This window comes from Schistocerca americana, chromosome 8 (genome assembly GCF_021461395.2).
Source record: "Schistocerca americana isolate TAMUIC-IGC-003095 chromosome 8, iqSchAmer2.1, whole genome shotgun sequence".
Classification (NCBI taxonomy): Eukaryota; Metazoa; Arthropoda; class Insecta; order Orthoptera; family Acrididae; genus Schistocerca; species Schistocerca americana.
This window is the reverse complement of record NC_060126.1, coordinates 440,829,645-440,853,000: the sequence shown is the minus strand read 5'-3', so window position 1 is coordinate 440,853,000 and position 23,356 is coordinate 440,829,645. Positions and strand designations below refer to the sequence as shown.

Here is a 23,356-nt window from a genome sequence, read left to right as displayed (position 1 = left end):
ACATCGGCACATCACGCTGACGTTACGTCAGTCACCCACACACGCATGTAGCACAAACTCCACCATGTGATGAGACAAAATGGTTAATGGGTCTCCCCGTCATATGCACAACTACTAAATGAAACCCCCGTGCAGTCAAATCGGCCATGGTTTTATTTTTGCATCGATGATATGTGAAAGATGATAGTAAAAGTGAATGTCTTCCTGCTTTACCAGTTTGAAATTTTATTTCATTTAGCAACCAGTGTTTGTTCAATAGCATTATCTGTTCCATTTTATGACATTTTGGCGCCCAGTATGGGACCATATTATTAGTTTATAGTAACTTGTCAATGGAACTAGGAAACATTCGTTATTTACATAATTATATCATTTAATTTTTATCTTCAAGTGCTTTATTTTCTTTAATCTAGGGAGTAAGGTTCTATTGCCACCTCTGTTGCTGCCAGGGTATGAAATTATAAAGTACATCGAAATAGCACGGATGTAGACAGGGAGAAGGAGACGAAGATTGCAGATAAAAGATCGAAAGCGATTGAGAAACAATATTGTTATGGATATAGTTAGGAATAGTTGAATACTGGATGACCTACAACACATATTCTGAAAAGATGTCACAATATGAATTGGAATTGTATTTGGGCGGCTGGACCCTGTCATATAAAGGTACCCTGCACTTTTCGGGTACAAAAGGAAAACTTGAGAGTGATGTCACGTTCTAGAAGCAGTCTCCACGAGTAGGCTGCATTAGGGCGCCTCTTGGTGGATGCAGTGGCTAACTGGATACCAGGAAGTGGCAGTCCACACAGTATGCCATAGAACAATTGTCATATACACTCCTGGAAATGGAAAAAAGAACACATTGACACCGGTGTGTCAGACCCACCATACTTGCTCCGGACACTGCGAGAGGGCTGTACAAGGAATGATCACACGCACGGCACAGCAGACACACCAGGAACCGCGGTGTTGGCCGTCGAATGGCGCTAGCTGCGCAGCATTTGTGCACCGCTGCCGTCAAGTGTCAGCCAGTTTGCCGTGGCATACGGAGCTCCATCGCAGTCTTTAACACTGGTAGCATACCGCGACAGCGTGGACGTGAACCGTATGCGCAGTTGACGGACTTTGAGCGAGGGCGTATAGTGGGCATGCGGGAGGCCGGGTGGACGTACCGCCGAATTGCTCAACACGTGGGGCGTGAGGTCTCCACAGTACATCGATGTTGTCGCCAGTGGTCGGCGGAAGGTGCACGTGCCCGTCGACCTGGGACCGGACCGCAGCGACGCACGGATGCACGCCAAGACCGTAGGATCCTACGCAGTGCCGTAGGGGACCGCACCGCCACTCCCCAGCAAATTAGGGACACTGTTGCTCCTGGGGTATCGGCGAGGACCATTCGCAACCGTCTCCATGAAGCTGGGCTACGGTCCCGCACACCGTTAGGCCGTCTTCCGCTCACGCCCCAACATCGTGCAGCCCGCCTCCAGTGGTGTCGCGACAGGCGTGAATGGAGGGACGAATGGAGACGTGTCGTCTTCAGCGATGAGAGTCGCTTCTGCATTCGTGCCAATGATGGTCGTATGCGTGTTTGGCGCCGTGCAGGTGAGCGCCACAATCAGGACTGCATACGACCGAGGCACACAGGGCCAACACCCGGCATCATGGTGTGGGGAGCGATCTCCTACACTGGCCGTACACCACTGGTGATCGTCGAGGGGACACTGAATAGTGCACGGTACATCCAAACCGTCATCGAACCCATCGTTCTACCATTCCTAGACCGGCAAGGGAACTTGCTGTTCCAACAGGACAATGCACGTCCGCATGTATCCCGTGCCACCCAACGTGCTCTAGAAGGTGTAAGTCAACTACCCTGGCCAGCAAGATCTCCGGATCTGTCCCCCATTGAGCATGTTTGGGACTGGATGAAGCGTCGTCTCACGCGGTCTGCACGTCCAGCACGAACGCTGGTCCAACTGAGGCGCCAGGTGGAAATGGCATGGCAAGCCGTTCCACAGGACTACATCCAGCATCTCTACGATCGTCTCCATGGGAGAATAGCAGCCTGCATTGCTGCGAAAGGTGGATATACACTGTACTAGTGCCGACATTGTGCATGCTCTGTTACCTGTGTCTATGTGCCTTTGGTTCTGTCAGTGGTATCATGTGATGTATCTGACCCCAAAAATGTGTCAATAAAGTTTCCCCTTCCTGGGACAATGAATTCACGGTGTTCTTATTTCAATTTCCAAGAGTGTATTTTGTATCACTGTAACTGAACGCAAGAATGTCGTATAATCATGCATAGTAACTCACATACGCTCCACATCTCCACCTAAACCACTGCACTTAGTACACGTATCACTTACTGTTTGGAAAGAATCGTCGTAGGGGTAACAACCACCTACATATTGCAGGGCTGGGGGTATGTGTGAAAAAAAGGTAGCCGATGATGCGGACTACCCACACATTGTTCTATCAGCACAGATAGAATATCCCGTATGAAATCATGATAACGTGCTCCATTGAGCGTAGGTGAAAGAACATGGGGCCCAATCAAGACATCACCAACAATGCCTGCCCAAACGTTCACAAAAATCTGTGTTGATGACGTGATTGCACAATTGCGTGCGGATTCTCGTCAGCCCACACATGTTGATTGAGCAAATTTACAATTTGATCACGTTGGAATGAAGCCTCATCCGTAAAGAGAACATTTGCACTGAAATGAGGATTGACACGTTGTTGGATGAACCTTTCGCCTTTACAAGTACGACACAACATGTGGTTCATGCACGATGGAGCTTCTGCATATATCAGTCGAAGCTTCTCAACAACAGATTCGGTGACCGATGGATTGGTAGAGGCGGACCAATTCCACGGCCTCCACGCTCTCCTGACCTCAACCATCTTGACTTTCATTTATGGGGGCATCTGAAAGCTCTTGTCTACGCAACCCCGGTACCAAATGTAGAGACTCTTCGTGCTCGTATTGTGGACGGCTGTGATACAATACGCCATTCTCCAGGGCTGCATCAGCGCATCAGGGATTCCATGCGACGGAGGGTGGATGCATGTATCCTCGCTAACGGAGGACATTTTGAACAATTCCTGTAACAAAGTGTTTGAAGTCACGCTGGTACGTTCTGTTGCTGTGTGTTTCTATTCCATGATATTCCCTGTATATACTTATGGGGCACAGATATGGTGGATTATTGCTTGGTGAAGGCAGTCAGGAGATGGACTTTGAATAATTGGAATTTACGTCACAGGGAAACTTCCGTGCTTTACTGAAACCTTGTATGGACGCAGGAGATGAAATATTAATTCAACACATGCAGTATGTCTCAAAAATGCCATTTATTTATTTATTTATTTAACCTAATTTATTTAACCTCTAGTCATTCCTCATTTGACACTTGTAAGACCGGCCGGTGTGGCCGAGCGGTTCTAGGCGCTTCAGTCTGGAACCGCGCTGCTGCTATGGTCACAGATTCGAATCCTGCCTCGGGCATGGGTGTGTGTGATGTCCTTAGGTTAGTTAGCTTTAAGTAGTTCTAAGTTCTAGGGGACTGATGACCTCAGATGTTAAGTCCCATAGTGCTCAGAGCCATTTGAACCATTTGACACTTGTAACAAACGTTACACATAATTTAAAACTTTTACGAATGTTTTTCTCCCTGACAATCCCTACAAAACGATGACAGAAAAAAGTTAATCCCTTTGTACGTTACGCTTTTCGTGCAGTGAAACAGCATCATGATACATGACTAACTATATTCGTGACTCATTTCGTAGATAATATTCTCATATGACATTGAATGTACATACGACAATATATCGTTGTACAATCTATAATACAGGAGGTATGACGTCATAAACAACGAGACTAGTGAAAAACTGCCGCGTCGTGCAAGGCGTTTTAATTTTTTCCTTCTTTACTACCAACTCTATTTACAACACATTTCGCAGACAGTAGCCACATGTGCAAGTGGATGCACCTGAAAGATTATTTAAATGTACGAAAAATAATTCAATAGGTACGACGTCACAGATAGAGAGCTGTTTGGAAATGAAACTACAGGGCGAAAGTCTCCAGACACAGTTGAAATATGCGTACAAATACGTATGAAATACGTTAGATATATGTGAAATCTATTTGACATGTGCGTACGTGGGCATCAAGCTCATCGCAAATCCCCAGAACGATTTCAACCAAATGTGGTACACATATTAGTTTGGATCGGTAAAGCAATACTGTGGGGGTAAGAACCACGAGCCCCTATTTGTGTGAGATTAACAACGTGGCAGGAGAAAAGGGTATGAGGAGATAGCTAGGGGGACAACGATGTGGTGGGAGGAGCGCGGAGGAAGGGGATACACAGACGGGGAGGAAGCGGCAATGGACAGAGAGACCGGAGTGAAGCAGTTGGACAGAAAGCAAAGAGGAGGAGATGGACAGATACTGAGGTAGGGAAAGATAGGCAGAGTGAGGGGGGAGAGGATGAAATTAACAGGAAAAGGGGAGGAGGAAATTGACGGATATAGCGGAAAAAAGATTGACTGAGAGAGGGGAGAGGAGATGATGGACAACGGAAAGACAAGGATATGAGCTGGTGAAGGGCGGAGGGGGAGATGGACAGAGAGAGTGGGAGGAGTAGATGGACAGAGTGAGGGAGAATAAGGAGATGGACTAATAGAAAATTCGAATAAAAACGTACCCGAGCAACGCAACGTGAAATCCATCTAGAAATACAGTAGACTTACATACGATTTCTGGCTCAAACCATTTTTTTAAATTATTTGAGTGCATGGGGGTGGAGCGGTTTTGGAGGGGGGGGGGGGGGGGAGTGGTCGAGACGGCGCCGAGTTGGTGTAGGAATCACGAGTCACGATTCTCCTTATTTGGCCACGTCCTCCTGCATGGAAGTACAGAGACACAGTCATCTGGAGAGTTTTCGAATCCAACGAGCACAGAACTAATTGTTAAGTCACAATATCGTGTAAAACAGTCTTAGAAATTTGATGAAGTCAGTATGTTGGATTACGTGCCATGAAAAGCCGGTTTTCATGATTTTTTCGTAAATTTTATGCACTATTTTGTAGCTGGCTGTGGACGGGTGCCACACCTGTGTTATCTATTAAACAAACAGCACCATTTATGCACAATAATTTCTCCCGTCCCATTCGCTCTATATCTAAGACACATTCCGTAGTTAATGTGATAATCTTTTTTATTGCAGCGGACAACCCTTCAACCAAAACAGATTTTTCATTTGGTGGCATTTTCAATTGCAACGCTCGTTTTGAATATCTGCTGTGGGTGAGCAAGAACCGATGTCTCTTTCCCTTTATCGCACGTCGAAGCAGCTCTTGCATAAGGAGTGTAGCGACTGCTTGTTTCCCCAGCTATTTTGTGCACAACATGAAAACGGTGGCTACTCTGAACGTGGAGCTTGTATAAAGGGCAATAGGTAAGGTGGAAAGGCAAGCATCCTTTCAGTAGCGTAAGAGTTAGTGATAAATGGACTTGGAGGTTTATTGCCGTACCTTCTCAAAGGTTCAGATGTGAATGCTCAGGTAGGGAGGGTACGCCGCCGTCGTCGCAGCAGCAGTACTAGTTGTGGTAATGTTAGCGTAAGTAGCAGTTTTATTTATCGATAGATCATTTTATAAGGACTCTTAAAAGTATTACAAAGACTGGACAAAACAAAATATGACTCATAGGGATTTGCATACAGATCCATCGTAGTTTGACGAGAGATTACAGGCAGTCGATCGTGGCAGAACTGCTATATCTCTTACGGGGAGCTGCTTGATACGAAATAAAAAGTCCAAGATAAACATGAACAAGAGTCTATTACGATAACAACACAGAGATTTAATAACAAAAGAAACTCTTCTCAATAAAAAGTAATACTACTTGTCAGAGACTGACAGGCATACACCTGAAACACGCAGTGAATAAACGTAATGGGCCGTGTCATCTAAAACGACGGAGTTGATTAGCGTTCGACGTAATCGGCCGACATGTACGACTCGGAATATCGCTGGGAAGTCGTAGGTCCCACTGCGGCGGCTTCCGACGGGGCTCTGGCTGAGCGCGTGAATCGGTCCTGAGCTCCGCTGGAACGAACTGAAGAGGTGTTGGCTGGCGCCACCCTCTATAGACGAAACGCGGAGAGATTCGTGTCGATCCAGTTCCGCACACGTGACACGGCGAAGGAAACAGGTCCCTGCCACGGAGGACCTCTGGTGGCGCATTCGGGAGGACGACGGTTCAATCCCGCTTCCGGCCATCCTGATTAAGGTTTTCCGTGATGCCGAGATGGTTCCTTTGAAAGGGCAAGGCCGACTTCCTTCCCCATCCTTCCCTAATCCGATGAGACCGATGACCTCGCTGTCTGGTCTCCTTCCCTAAACAACCCAACCAAATCTCTGGTGGCGCTTTCCCTGTCGTCTGTCGTCCCTGTTGGGGTCGACGCAGTCTGGATAGGCGGCGCCATGTGCATATGCAACCCGTCATGCTGTAGTGTCTGAGAGGTTGCAGACCTCTTGAGACGAACGGCAAGTATATGGCAGTTACCTTCCTACGATTTGCCAAACGTAATTTGGGGAAAACACTGAATACATTTATCAGGATGGCCGGATGGTGAGTAGAAGCACCATCAGCTCAAATACAACGACAGTCTGTCTAATTCAGTGCTACCTTGTTCGGTTTGTCCCTAGTGCACTATGCTCTTTTACACGGAAGGTATTTAATAATACTGTTAATTCAATTCCGCCAATCACTGCGCACACTATTCTCACAAACAGGGGCTAATTTAGAATATTTTTCTGGGGGTGGCAGAGAGGAGTCGAGGGAGGGGTGGGAGAGAGGGCGGGGGAGGGGAAGGGGGGGGGGGAGACGGCACAACGTCCGTCATAACGTCACGTCGAAAATTACCCACGTCAGAGTGGAGCGCAATGTACCCGTCCGTGATAGGGTACCCATATTTTAAGATCAAGGTGGTCTTCAAAAAGATCAGCTGAACTGTTTTAATCCAATTTTACTGCTTTACTGCCGATTTTAAGCAAGTGAAATAAACATTTTTATAGATGTATAACATATTGCACTATCAAAAATACTACAAGTTAACTCTCCTCTTCAATTTTCTGCAGAAGACTTTTAGCACTTATTCTATTGTAAAATTGATGTTCCTCTTGATGTGCATCAAAGCTAAGTCATTCAGTCGGTTTTCGGTTGCGTTGCTGTGAAGACAGGTGTCTAGGCATCGCAGCGCAGAAATTGATCTTCCTACTGTCCTAGTAGTGATGGGTAGAATCGACAGGAGCTGAAGGAGAACTGCGATGTTGGGAAAACAAGATGAACTTTTATGAGTTTCTGTTGGACAGTTTTGACTCCGGTCTTGTTTTTTTTTTCCAACCGGATCCAGATCATCTGCTCCCCTTCCAAAGCTGCGAAACATGGCAAAACATTTTTGTATACTGCAGCTTTGTTTAACACTAGCGCAGTGGACCCATCGGAAACGTGCATTCGTATTAGATTCTTGTAATGACCAACGGCTTCGAGGTGTGCTCTGGGGTGTCTAAAAGCCAGTTCAATACATAGAAAATCTAGAAAACGAATTCCAGATTGCCGTTCTAAAGTATTTATTATGTGACTCAGCTGGAGCATTGGTTCGATTCTTATGTAGGGCAGTTGTTCTAGGAAGTTTTATCTCAGTTCCAAATTTCTCCGACACTTCTTCTGATTTCCTCGTCTTGCAGTTCTCGAGAAAGGCATTGTTATCCCAAGCACTATGGCAAGTAAACGTAAACTTAAAACAAATTCTGATAACTCCACAGCAAGAAGTAAGTAAAATGCAGTCGCTGCATACTGCTTGCATTGCGAATCTTACTTAGTTCCTGTAGTGCAATAGTTAGGGGAGAAACGATGTCTTGAAAATGCAGGAAAGCATCATGCTTCTCTAACCAACGTGTTTCACACAGTTTCTTTACTCTCACTGAGAAGATTCCCTGACGATGTCCGCTACTGAACCATTTCTACCCATAGCAATTCGTACACTGCTTAAAGGTATAGACTTTTCTTAGTGAAAGATTGAGCCTGTGACTAGCACAGTGGCTGCAAACTGCAAATGACTGTTCCTGGGATATAATTCCTTTAAATTAAACCACTCGCATTCATTCCTCCATTATAGGATTATATTTGGCCAGAAGCAACACCAATGTCATTTGCTTTAATCTTCTGCAGAATGGTGTTTGCTAAGTTTTCATCAGGCACGTCAGTAACAGTAAAGACTTTCAGAAATTCCTGTCTTACAACACTACTCTCAACACCAAAGAAACGTATGCATAGCGATGATTGTTCAGATATGCATATATCAGCTGTCTCATTTGCTATTAGGGCGAAAAATTACTTTACGGAATCCATCATATGTCCAGCAATAACGTCAGCACAGCAGTGTATTACATCAGTCTGTGTTGACGTACTGGTGTAAATGGCATTTTTGAGACATACTGCATGTGTTGCATTAATATTTCATCGCCTGCGTCCATACAAGGTTTCAGTAAAGCACGGAAGTTTCCCTGTGACGTAAATTCCAATTATCCAAAGTCCATCTCCTGACTGCTTTCACCAAGCAATAATCCATCATATCTGTGCCCCATAAGTATATACAGGGAATATCATGGAATAGAAACACACAGCAACAGAACGTACCAGCGTGACTTCAAACACTTTGTTACAGGAATTGTTCAAAATGTCCTCCGTTAGCGAGGATACATGCATCCACCCTCCGTCGCATGGAATCCCTGATGCGCTGATGCAGCCCTGGAGAATGGCGTATTGTATCACAGCCGTCCACAATACGAGCACGAAGAGCCTCTGCATTTGGTACCGGGGTTGCGTAGACAAGAGCTTTCAAATGCCCCCATAAATGAAAGTCAAGAGGGTTGAGGTCAGGAGAGCGTGGAGGCCGTGGAATTGGTCCGCCTCTACCAATCCATCGGTCACCGAATCTGTTGTTGAGAAGCTTCGACTGATATATGCAGAAGCTCCATCGTGCATGAACCACATGTTGTGTCGTACTTGTAAAGGCATATGTTCTAGCAGCACAGATAGAATATCCCGTATGAAATCATGATAACGTGCTCCATTGAGCGTAGGTGAAAGAACATGGGGCCCAATCAAGACATCACCAACAATGCCTGCCCAAACGTTCACAAAAATCTGTGTTGATGACGTGATTGCACAATTGCGTGCGGATTCTCGTCAGCCCACACATGTTGATTGAGCAAATTTACAATTTGATCACGGTGGAATGAAGCCTCATCCGTAAAGCGAACATTTGCACTGAAATGAGGATTGACACGTTGTCGGATGAACCATTCGCAGAAGTGTACCCGTGGAAGCCAATCAGCTGCTGATGGTGCCTGCAAAGGCTGTACATGGTACGGAAACAACTGGTTCTCCCGTACCACTCTCCATACAGTGACGTGGTCAACGTTACCTTGTACAGCAGCAACTTCTCTGACGCTGACATTAGGGTCATCGTCAACTGCACGAAGAATTGCCTCGTCCATTGCAGGTGTCCTCGTCGTTCTAGGTCTTCTCCAATAGCGAGTCATAGGCTGGAATGTTCCTTGCTTCCTAAGACGCCGATCGATTGCTTCGAACGTCTTCCTGTCGGGACAACTTCGTTCTGGAAATCTGTCTCGATACAAACGTACCGCGCCACGGCTATTGCCCCGTGCTAATCCATACATCAAATGGGCATCTGCCAACTCCGTATTTGTAAACATTTGCACTGACTGCAAAACCACGTTCGTGATGAACACTAACCTGTTGATGCTACGTACTGATATGCTTGATGCTAGTACTGTAGAGCAATGAGTCGCATGTCAAGACAAGCACCGAAGTCAACATTACCTTCCTTCAATTGGGCCAACTGGCGGTGAATCGAAGATGTACAGTACATACTGACGAAACTAAAATGAGATCTAACATGGAAATTAAGCGTTTCCGGACACATGTCCACATAAAATCTTTTCTTTATTTGTGTGTGAGGAATGTTTCCTGAAAGTTTGGCCGTACCTTTTTGTAACACCCTGTATTCCGGACCCCACATAAAGTTATTGTCTTTATGATGGGGATTAGTTTTTTTCTGTTTTCGTCCACCCTTCTCTTCCTATCCTCATCTATTGTTGTTAAAACATTCATTGACTTCAATCACATGGAGAAAGTTCTGTTGTGATACTTTTTATTTCGATGATTATGTATAATTCCATTTTCTTTCCTACACATTTTCATTGGTGCATTCACTAATCTTCCAAATTTTATATAAGTGTTGCTTCTTTCAGCCCTACCGAAGAGAACGCAAGCTTTCCAAAATCTACTCCTTAATTTATTGCTGTACGCCAGTCAAATATTTTCTTCTTTCCGTTACCTCTAGAATCATTTCGTTTTATTACCTTCTGAAACTTGCGGAAAACAAACTTTGGTAGGAGGTACCCAGATGCACTTTAGCCATTGAAATATTTTCTTGTCCGTTAGATGTCGACTTCTGTTCATCAAATGTCCGATATAATGTTCATATACAATGATCTCCTCATCATAAAAATTACACACATTACTTACAGAGGAATTACTAATACAAGCTGAATCCACAATCGCTGAAAGTGATTCCCTTCCCCAACATTCATTTCACTTTCGCCTTTTAGGAATTTCCAAGTGTTTTGTCGTTTATACCCACTCATATCGCCTCCTGTTTGACGCAAAGTGGGAAGCAAACACAATAACGTATATTTACAGTTTTTAACGTGGCTGTTATTCAGCAACCGTATAAAAATTTCAACAGAGGATAAACAACCAACCTGCTGCACATAAACGGTAGGTATATTGGCCTAGTTGTCGACACTTACTAGGGGTGTCTTTATCACAATAGATGTTGCTAACTCGTACAAAATAGTACATAGAAAATGAGGTATGACCAAAAGCATATTAACCAAAATGACAGTTTTCATGATGTGCGAAGGTTACATACGTAAAATTACGTTGATAAAAAGCAATAGTCAGAATTTGGAGCAGCTGTGCTCTTGTGAAAAGTAAACCTTATATTTCCCTTTGGCAGTATCACAGCTGCTCCAAATTCTGACTATTGCTTTTTAGCAACGTAATTTTACGTTAGTAACCTTTGCGCATCATTATAACTGTCATCTCGGTTAATGTGCTTTGGTCATACCTCATTTCCTGTGTATTATTTTATGAATTTAGCAACATTTATTCTGATGAAGACACTCCTTGTACGTGTCGAAGCCCAGTTCAGTGGACCTACCGTTTATGTGCAACCGGTTGGCTACTTAATCGTATACTGAAAATAAAGTATGCTTGCAAACAATTGGTGAAGTGATCACCATCGTTTCGTTCAATCCACAACTAACAGATCGCCAAACCTTGGTTGTTTAACTTATACCGAGTAGGAATAACAATGTCTCTAGTACAGCAATTTAGCAGCCAAAGTTACAAATAGAAAACTGCGTGGGTCATGATTACCATTTTATAACAAGCAATGTTTGACGTTTATTATTATTCTTATTATCATTATTGTTATTATCATCATTTGCTGTTATATTTTATACGAAAATCACTACTCTGTATTATCTAAATAACTCTTCACTTAACAGACTGTATTGTTTAACAAGTAGTTTTGAACTGCCTTTTCAGATAAGTGAAGTTTCCTTGGGCAATTTAGTGCACCATTTTATTCCTGGGAAGAAAGTACGAATTCGGGTTTTATGTTCATTCTTTTTTGAAAAATTTAAGTTCAGTCTGATTCAGCACGGACAGAGCCGTTTGTGTAGTAACTATCAACGTTATTTTAATGTGTATAAAATAACAATAAATAAACTTGACCTTGGAAAGGCGAAACTTGGATTTTTACAGTAATATGGGAAGTTGAAGGTAGACTGGATAAAATACAGGGAGGGGAATTTATATAAACCTTGTACGATTACCAGACTTAAGGTACAACATTCAAAGGACATTAAAGTGGTTGAGAAGACAATGAGATATGGTTGTAACCTTTCGCCAATGTTATTCAGTCTGCAGGCTGAAAATTGATAGCCGTTTACAACGTGCCGCAGTGTTACAGCGTACCTCACGATAGTAGTTTCTTTAGAAATGGTACATAAATGAAAGATTCATACGAGATCCTTTCTGTTACACTGAAATTTCAGTTGCTCAGATTTGTTCAGAACACTGAGGATTTTAACTACACCAAGAGCGTAGTTTTACCGATCAGTTAACTTTACATGTATAGTTCTGTAGGAGCAAGCTGAGGAGCAAGTCTCCAAGGTCAAGGAATGATTCAGTACAGATAAGGTAGTAGTACATAAAATGAAATTTACACGGACCCGATTCAAACGACAAGCTACAGACTATGTACTAGCATAATTAATAATATAACACAGGAATCTGCTTAATTTTTTCCAGGATCTCCCCAGTAGATTAGAGGGAGTGGGTCATAAGCAAATTGCTCAGTCTGGACATGAAAGTGTGTAGGTTACGCCTAAGATTTTTTGATTCGTGTGGCAGCTCATTGAATATATATATATATATATATATATATATATATATATATATATATATATATATATATATATTCACACACTGCTCGAACTACCCACAGAGCCAACTATACCCTTCGTCACTGGGAAGAGTTACCCCAGAGTGTAACCCCGTGTGTCACATGTGAATTAAAATAACCAAAGTAGATTAATTTTGTTAGACTATCACTTATTGCAGGTACTGTCCGAATGGTAAATATAGCAGCACTCAGTTTTTGAACAAGTTCTTGAACTTGGGCTTTCCATGACATCTCATCATCTATCTGACCACCTAGAAATTTTTGGCGTTGCGACCCCACAGACCATATAATTTGAGTTTTAGTTGAATTGTATGCTGATAACCGTAAAAACTGAGTCTTACTGTGACTTAGCACCAATTTATGTTTTACAAGCCATGAATTTGTGCCTTGAACTGCATTATATGATACATAAACTATACTGCGCTGAGTATCCTTCAGAAGCAAACTAGTGTCGTGAGCAAACAGGAATATTTTAGAACAATCTGTCATATTAGAATGCCCATATGTATTCTGCACCGCAAATTTTACGAAAATGGAAAATGCTGTTGAGGTGTGGTTTTCATGTAATGAAATGGTAGGCAGGGGCTCGTAATTTTAGCCAGTCAAATACTTAGAGAGTGTATTTTTGTGCCAACTTACACTTTTATAAATGGAACAATCCCTGCTGATATTAATAAATTAAAAGTACGGTAAATTACAATGTTGGTGGTGTTTATTGCCAGACCAGGGTGTATACGTGGACAAGGAAAAAAAAGAATGTCGGTGGTGTTTATTGCCAGACTAGGGTGTATACGTTGACAAGGAAAAAAAATTCCCGGATTTTTCCCGGATTTCTCGGTTAAAAATACACTTTCTCCCTGGTGAAAAAAAACTTTTTCCGTGTTAAGTGACAGTATAGTCTTCCTCGGCACTGTACAATTTGTAAGTAGGCTGTTTAGGTTCTTATATTGGTAACGCCACCGCCACATAGCGCTCTGTATGAAAATCACTGGCTGTGCTGTGTGCAGTCTGTGACTGGTTGGCATTGCTGGAAGTCGCTATTGTAGTGTTGGGCAGTTGGCTGTTAACAGCGCGTAGCGTTGGGTAGTTGGAGGTGAGCCGCCAGCAGTGGTGGATGTTGGGAGAGAGATGGCGCAGTTATGAGAGCGGATGATCTGGACGTGTGTCCATCAGAGACAGTAAATTTGTAAGACTGGATGTCATGAACTGATATATATATAATAACTTGTGAACACTATTAAGGTAAATACATTGTTTGTTCTATCAAAATCTTTCATTTGCTAATTAAGCCTATCAGTAGTTAGTGCCTTCAGTAGTTTGAATCTTTTATTTAGCTGGCAGTAGTGGCGCTCGCTGTATTGCAGTAGTTCGAGTAACGAATATTTTTGTGAGGTAAGTGATTCATGAAAGGTATAGGTTATTGTTAGTCAGGGCCAGTCTTTTGTAGGGATTTTTGAAAGTCAGATTGCATTGCGCTAAAAATATTGTGTGTCAGTTTAGTGTTGATCAGAATAGGTAAAGAGCGAAATGTCTGAGTACGTTCAGTTCTGCTCAGCTGTTTGAAAATCAAGTAATGTAAGAGGTTTATCAGCACAGTATTTCATTAATTTTTCGAAGTGGAAGTTTCAGATTCATCAGTCCTTTGAATGTTTATGGTTTTATGTACTGACGTAGAATTTCCTGGCACTTAAGAAAACGAAACACAGGGGGAAAAACACGTTTTGAAAGACCTTTGATGTGCAGCAACATGTAAGCTGCATATTTTCGTATTACGAACGTATAAATTTGATTTCCACCAAATACCGCATGTTACTTTCTGAAGCATTGAAATCGGGATTGCGATGCGCTTTTGTAAGCCAGTCATAGCTCATGTCACGTGATCTCGCCAGCTGATGGCAGCATAGGACACGTGATCTACTCATCCAATAGCAAGATCACTCTTAAGTAGCGTGAACACACAAATAAGAAAAGTTAATGGTTTAAATTAACATACATAGCATTCACATATAATATTGGTCTGGAAGATTAATAAGCTGTAAGAGAAGCTAAGCTTCCACATATAATGTTGGCCTTTTTTGAGCGAGTTACACTTTAAGATACATCACACAAATGTGCCAGTAAAATTTTTAATAACGAAGTAAATGTCTGATCTTCTGTCCTCGAAATTCTTCTAAATGGTCGTCCTCAAAGAGTTGATTTTTTAATGAGAGTCAAATACTTTGTGATTTAAGAAATTCATTGTACAGCCTCGGACATTGCTCTTCTTGCGTAAAAGGAAATTTGCTTTGAATGTAACGCTTTTCAGATCACCATACGCAACATTTTCCTGTGACCTGTTAGAAATAGATTCGTTTCAGCAGTTACAAGAGAGTGCCAGATAACAGGCGTCACAGCGCTTGCGCAGCTACGATGACGCAGGAACCCTATATGTTCGTATGTGTAAAACATTAGGAGATCTTACGTTAAGTCATAAAAGAAACAAGAAATCAGAGGTTACTTCAAGAGTGTCGGAATTTCGTGAACCATACTAAAATGCATAACTTGGCTTAAAATGCACATTTGTATGTAAATTTTTCTGGGAGTTCCAGTACTGTATTATCTCATCTTTGGTTCTTTATTATGGCATGATGCCATACGTGCACTGGAAATGCAGTGAACATTTGAAACTAGCCAATAGTGTGAAATTAAGGACTTCGTTTCAAATAAATTGACTGCCTCAGCAGAAAAGATGAATAAAAACCAAATCTCTTTAGCAAACTGGCAAAAATAGCTTCTTTGTTCTGCAAGGCGATTAATGCTTGACTGTCAAGAAAGATGCTTTCCTAAATATGCGAACGTATTCAAATTCATTTGATAGTTCCGGGTACAAAAATCCGTTTTGTTATCATTTATCAAGAGAGAAATAAATGAAGAAAATGGTTCAAATGGCTCTAAGTACTATGGAACTTAACATCTGAGGTCATCAGTCCCCTAGACTTAGAACTACTTAAACCTAACTAACCTAAGGACATAACACACACCCATGCCCGAGGCAGGATTCGAACCTGCGACCGTAGTAGCAGCGCGGTTCCGAACTGAATTGCCTAGAACAGCTCGGCCACAGCGGCCGGCAATAAACGAAGAGGAAACAACAAAATCACTCAACGTAAACACAGGTCACGTGGAGACGACCCACCTCCCCACCACAACTCAGACTGCTCTGTGCATCAGCCCCAGATTTACTACATTTCAGAACCGGGGCAACATTAAGTAGTGGCACGCAGCCACACTTCTATAACCAGAAGCGGCAGAAGGTACTACTCACACGCGACTCAACTGCGCATGCGCAAGAGTCCGCCCGCAACTGCTCAAACGAATCTAATTTAAACAGTTGTCACGTCACGCTCATCGGACGCAATTTGTTGTTATGAAGCATTGCATAGTCTTCCTAAAGCCTTTGACACACTTTGCTGTTGGCAGACGCTTGTATGAGCACCGTTTTGTTGTTGTACACGGCGCATTTTCTTTGCAACTTAAGTTCTATTTTTTTTTTTTTTCTCTCGTTCATGTTTCGTTGCAGCAGTATTATTCTGCAGTAGCGGGATACAGTAATATCCTTTATCAGAGTATTGGTTCTTTCCAGTCAAAATCACAAAAATTTAAATGAAAACTGAAACAATGAAAAATTCCCGGAATTAAACAAGTCCAGGGTTTTTCCCGGTTTTCTACCGGATTAAAAATTTCCCGGGTTTTTCCCGGATCTCCCGGTTGTCCCGGATCGTATACACCCTGGAGACGCTTACGAGATATCATATTTTGAAAAGTTTCCACACCAACACTTGTTTATGCCATTCAACCTGTGTAGTTGCTAGGTACGATGTTGTCTCGTTTGATTAAACTGCGCTTGTGTGCTCCTTTAGTGCACTGCGACTTGCTAATTAGTTAGTGCGCGACAGTCCTAGCAGTAGCTGAAGTGTAGAGGATGGGATTTACCAAAACAGAATAAGCCGACACGCTCAGGGTGTACGGAGCGTGTAGGAAGAATGCAGTTCGTTCTTGTACAGTGTATGTGGTATGAAATCCCAGCAGATGTAAATCATCCCGGAATTTATTTAGCAACCCCTACAGCCAGTTACGTGGAAGTGCGTAACACCCAGACAACATAACAGAAGGAAACAAGTAATGACAGAAGAGGGGGAAATTAATGTTCTTGCTGTTGTTGCAGTAGGTCTGCACGTGAGCTCCCGCGGATTAGCACGAGGAAGTGGCGTGAGTCAGCCAAGAGTTCTATGCATTCTCCAGTGCCATAGATTCTATCCATAGCACATCTCTCTTCATCAGGAGCTGCATGGAAATGATTACCAGATTCGTGTTTACTTATGTACATAAGTACAACGACTGGATACCCCAGATGTATCAACTACCATGATAAGTGATGAAGTCTCATTTACCAATCATGGCAAGGTAAACCGCCGAGACATGCACTATTTTTCTGTTGACAGTTCCCGTTGATTTCTTCGTGTGGAACGTCACCGTCCATGAGTGCAAATGCGTGGTGTAGGATAGTGAACTATTAGCTCATTGGCCAGTTTTAAACAGACATAACACTGAATGCGCACAAGAATCGCAGTTTTCTGAAAGACCACCTTCCACAGATGTTAGAAAACGGTACTCTACAGAGTAGGAGGAACCTGTGGTACCAACATCATGACTGTCCGGCCCATTGTGCATGTACAGCATGTCTTCACGAATTGTTTCCAAATCGTTGGATTGGATACAAAGGACCTGTACCCTGGCCGGCTCGTTCGTCGGATTTGACGTCTATAGACTTATTGCTGTGGGGAAAGTTGAAATATACCGTCTACAAGGACACACCAGATGCACTCGACGGTACGCATCGGCGTATTACTGCAGCCTGCTAGGACATCTCCGCTGAAATGCTTGCACGTCTGCAGCAGTCGTTCCATACCAGAGAGGAAGCATGTATTGTCGCTGCCGGTAGTCATTTTGAACACAACCTCTGATGGTCAGTTGTCTCGTTACTGGCCAGCATCCACACAACTAGTGTATAAACTTGTTCTTTAGTGTGTGCTACAACAGATGTCGTACAAGTGTCGGTGTGGGAACTTTTCAAAACACGATATCTCGTAAACGACTCACTGTAGAATCCTACAACAAACACCACTGGCATTCTAAGCTAACCTACTTTAACTCTGTTAATATCAATATGCATTGTTCTATTTGTAAAGGTGTATGTTTGCATAAAACATAGACTTTCTAAGTATTATCACATTGTGTTTATTGGCAGACAGTACAAGTCATTGACTACGAATCTGTTCTGTGAAAACCACACATCAATAGCACTTTCCATTTCCGCAGTACTACTCACTTTACCGTGCCTCCATCAGGATACACCCAACAGCCGTTCTCATTACTGCAGTAGATGACCTTTTTCTGTCTGTTACTGAAGCATGAGACAAACTAATTGTGAGCTGCAGCTCTTGTTACATAATGGTGCAACTCCTGCAGTAATATTTTGTGATCACCAGAGACAAACGCCTTAGTTGAAGTAGAGCTGTAACGTTCGCAGCTTTTTCTAAACCTTCTAATGCCTCACAAACAGAAGAAGATACATCATTTTCTGTTGAGAAATCTCTTATAAATCGGAACTGAATGTTTGACAGCAAGTTATGTGTAGTGAAATGATCAATTACCCTTATGTATAAACCCTTCAAATAACTCTTGCAAACACTGATGGCATCAAAGTAAGTCTAAAATTACAGTATTACATAAAATTATATCATCATGATAACTTTTGCAATAATTGTTATACCACTGTGTACTTCAGTCGTTCAGGTAACTGATCATTCTCAAAAGAAAAACTACACATGTGGCTAACTGCTGTACTAACATATGCGGCACAGTATTTTAGTATTCTGGTATATATAATCCACCGTATCCACGGCAGTCCTGACAGGTCTTCGTCTTCAGTTATTTCATTATCGTCTCAGTTGATTTTTAAACAAATAGTAACAGGAACCAAAGGTGACTAATTGTAGCTCTTACAATAACACATTAGTCAGTTAATGAGTTAGTTATACATTCCCTAGGTCATATGAACGATTGTTTCATCGAAATGATGTGTAATGAGTCAGTTTACAGGATACATATCCATAACTGGTGTTAACAGTAACGAAGACATTACTATTTTTACTTCTGCTCGTGCAGCCACCCTTAACTGTTCTTTTTTTTTATTATTAACCACACTCATGCTCATAAATTAAGGATAATTGCAGAACGTGGCACTACACAAAACTGGCGCTAATAGCATAGGCACATAGGAAACACACACGACACAGATCTGTAAGTCCACGGTATTGGTGATAAGTTGAGAAACCCGTCCCGAAACACATGTGCTACAAAACGCAACTGTTTCCTTTATATGTACCCAGTCATCAATATGGGATATAATCACCATGCACACATACACAGGTCGCGCAATGTGTGGCATACTCTGGATCAGGTGGTCAAGCAGCTGCTGGGCTATACACTCTCATTTTTGCTCCAGTGCCTGTTGGAGCTCCTGAAGTGGCCTATGGGTTTGAAGACGTGCAGCGATACGGCGACCGAGAGCATCCCATACGTGCTCGATGAGGTTTAGGTCTGGAGAACAGGCAGGCCACACCATTCGCCTGATATCCTCTGTTTCAAGGTACTGCTCCACGATGGTAGCTCGGTGGGGCCGTGCATTATCATCCATCAGGAGGAAGGTGGGACCCACTGCACCCCTGAAAAGGCGGACATAGTGGTGCAAAATGACGTCCCAACAGACCTAACCTCTGACAGTTCCCCTGTCAAAGACATGCAGGTGTGTACGTGCACCAATCATAATCCCACCACACATCATCAAACCACAACCTCCATACAGGTCCCTTTCAAGGACATTAAGCGGTTGGTATCTGATTCCTGGTTCACGCCAGATGAAAACCTGGCGAGAATCACTGTTGAGACTATACCTGGACTCGGTCATGAACATAACCTGGGACCACTGTTCCAATGACCATGTACTGTGTTCTTGACACCAGGCTTTAAGGGCTCTTCTGTGACCAGGGGTCAGTAGAATGCACCTTGCAGGTCTCCAGGTGAATATACCATGTCTGTTCAGTCGTCCGTAGACTGTGTGTCTGGAGACAACTGTTCCAGTGGCTGCGGTGAGGTCCTGAGCAAGGCTACCTGCAGTACGCCGTGGCCGTCTGCGGGCACTGATGGTGAGATATCGGTCTCCTTGTGGTGTTGTACACTGTGGATGTCCCGTACTGTAGCGCCTGGACACGTTTCCTGTCAGTTGGAATCATTGCCATAATCTTGAGATCACACTTTGTGGCACACGGAGGGCCCGTGCTACAACCTGCTGTATTTGACCAGCCTCCAGTCGCCCTAGTATTCTACCCCTCATAACGTCATCAATATGCGTTCTTTGAGTCATGTTCTACACACAGTCACCATTAGCACGTCTGGAAACGTCTGCACACCTACTCGCTGCACCGTACTCTGACATGCATCAACACAGCTCTGCATATGTCGACTGCTGCCAGCGTCACCGTGCGACTACCGCAGGTCAACTGTACCACATGGTCATACCCCGAGGTAATATAGTCCGCAAACCGCCCACCAGAGCGTTTTTTCACTATGTATTAGCATCCCTATGTATCAGCATTCACTATGTATCAGCATCATACTTAATTTATGAGCATAAGTGTTGCTTCCAGCTTTATTCATCATTGGAATAGGAATTGTCCAGGAAAAATTATTTAAATTAGATTTAAAACTTGCTTCACTACGTCAGACATTTTATGTTATTGGGGAAATAACCAAAATTTTCTTTGCTGCGTATTGAACTCGTCTCTGAGCCACTTACAGCTTTAACAATGGACAATAATGGCCATTTTTCCTTCTAGTTTTGCAGAAATGTACATTGCAATTCTTCTTAACATTGTCATGGATGATTAATGACGAATTTCATTAGCGAATATATGTATCCTGAGGGCACAGTTAAACTTCTTAGCTCCTTGAAGAGATACTAACATAACATGAGTGGTTGAACGCTACATAATATTCTTACTGCTCACTTTTGTGCAATAAATACTGTCTGTGTAAGTGATGAGTTACCCCAGAAAATTATTCCGTACAGCATTACTGAGTGGAAAAAATGTCAGAATTTTGATAAATTTGTATCCAAGATTAAGAACTGTAGGAAGAGAAACAGTAGCTGAACTTAATTGTTTGTAAAGCTGAGTAGTATGAATGTTTTAGTACAAGTTTTCATCACTAAGTGCATTCGAAAATATGTAGCATTCTAACCCTACTCCTGCTCGTGTGCTACATCAATTGCTGGTATGAATATTTGTTCTACAGAATTGAATGTTGTGGTTTCTTTCCTTAATTTAGGAAGAGTTTATTTTCAGAGAACCTGTTATTAATTCTTAGGAAAATAAAATTTACATACTCATCTGTGGGTTTCTATCTAATGGAATCTGTTGTAACACTAGTATCATCTGCTAAATTAACAATTTTGCGTGCTGAATGTTAAGTGGAAGGTCATTCACGTGCATAAGGAATGGGAGTGGACCCAAAATTGAACCCTGTGGTACCCAGTTTGTGACTTTTCTTTTTCCCCATAGACTATAATGTTCTATCTTCCCGACGCAGCCTGCGTTATTCAGCACAATCTATTGCATTCTGTTTGTCCAGTATGATTCAGACCAGGTGCTCATGAAGCCATCAATTGCATAAAACGTGGAGTTTTTCTAAGAGAGTATCACGATATACGCAGTCATCCACCTGGGAAAATCACAAAATATTCCAACTGGCGACATCTTATCATTTCAGGATTATACTATTCTACTCTGTTATACAAGACAAAGTAAATTGCCTGGCTGTGTTCGCATAGCGGAGTTTGCGACTCACCGTTGATGACGTTGGTGAGGTCCCTCATGTCGCTGAGCGCCTCATACGTGACGCGCCCGCCGTGCCTGCCCAGCACCGCCCTCAGGCGCTGCCGCACCTGCTGCTGCAGTTCGCAGTCGCGCGCCAGCTCGAACACGGAGAACGCCAGCGCGGAGGCGGACGTGTCGAAGCCGGCTCGCAGGAACGACATCAGCTGCCCCGCGATGCTCTCGTTCGTCATCTCTGCGGAAAATAGTGCACACACTTCTGCGAGAACCCCAAAAATACAAACTCGATATCACGGTTAGATGAAGATCAGTTTGGCTCTAGCAAAGATAAAGGCACCAGAGAAGTAATTCCGACGTCACCGTTGATAATGAAAGCAAGACTGAAGATAAATCAAGAAATATTCATGCGAGTCTTCGGTCCTAAAGAGGCGTTCGACGACGCAAAAGGGGATGCAACATGTTTGGAATATCGAGGAAAACAGGGGTAAACTATGAGGAAGCTCAGGTAATATACAATATGTACAAATTAGATTAGATTAGATTAGTACTTGTTCCATAGATAATGAATACGACACTTCGTAGTGATGTCGAACGTGTCAGGTTAATAAAAGGTGTCTATACAAGATTTTACATTACACAAAATATTACATGACACTCAATTTTTTTTTGGTGGGGGTTGGGGAAATTATCCACTTATTATATCCAAAAATTCATCCAATGAGTAGAAGGAGTTGCCATTAAGAAACTCTTTTAATTTCCTTGTAAATGCTATATGGCTATCTGTCAGACTTTTGATGCTATTGGGTAAGTGACCAAACACTTTCGTGGCAGCATAATTTACCTCCTTCTGAGCCAAAGATTTATCCTTGAGTAGTGAAGATCATCCTTTCTCCTAGTGTTGTAGCCATGTACACTGATATTACTTTTGAATTCGTTCGGATTGTTAATAACAAATTTCATAATTGAATATATATATGGTGATGCTGCAGTGAAGATCTCTAGCTCTTTAAATAAGTGTCTGCAGGATGATCTTGGATGAGCTCCAGCAATTATTCTGATTACACGCTTTTGTGCAATGAACACTCTTTTACTCAATGATGAGTTACCTCAGAATATGATGCCATAGGAAAGCAGAGAATGAAAATAGGCATGGTAAGCTAATTGACTAAGATGTATATCGCCAAAATTTGCAATGACCCTAATTGCATAATTAGCTGAACTGAAACGTTTCAGCAGATGCTCAGTGTGTTTTTTCCAGTTCAACCCCTCATCAATGCATACACAAAAACCAAAAGCAACGATAAAAGTGGAATGTCCAGAACTAAGTGCTTGGATTAAAAAGAGTGTAAGACGGGGATGTAGCCTTTCGCTCCAACTGCTAAATCTGTACCTCGAAGGAGAAATAACAGAAATAAAAGAAATATTCAAAAGTGCAATGAAACTCCATGGTGAAAGGATATCCACGATAAAATTCGCTGAAGACATTGCTACCCTCGATGAAACTGGAATTGCAGGATCTGTGGAACGGAATGAGTGCAGAATATAGATCGAGAGTAAATCTAAGAAAGACGAAAGTTACGAGGAGTAGCAGAAATGTGAACAGCGAGAAATTTGTCATAATTAATGATCACAAAGTAGATAAAGTTTAGGAATTTTATTACCTAAGTAGCAAAATAACCCATCAATGACGGAAAAAAGGGAGCATCAAGAGCAAGTTAGTACTCCTAAAAAGTACATCCCAGAAAAAAATGAGTCTACCAGTATATAATACGGGTC

The 23,356-nt window shown here is 42.6% G+C and overlaps 1 protein-coding gene across 1 annotated transcript in view; it reads right to left on the bottom strand.

The window, feature by feature from the left end:
- The window catches only part of LOC124545906 (cytochrome P450 6j1-like), an 89,147-nt gene that overhangs the window by 12,054 nt on the left and 53,737 nt on the right, over window positions 1-23,356 (bottom strand). The window contains exon 5 of the mRNA XM_047124867.1: window positions 21,594-21,815. Within this exon, the coding sequence (XP_046980823.1) occupies window positions 21,594-21,815 (222 nt within the window). The remainder of the gene's footprint in view (window positions 1-21,593; window positions 21,816-23,356) is intronic.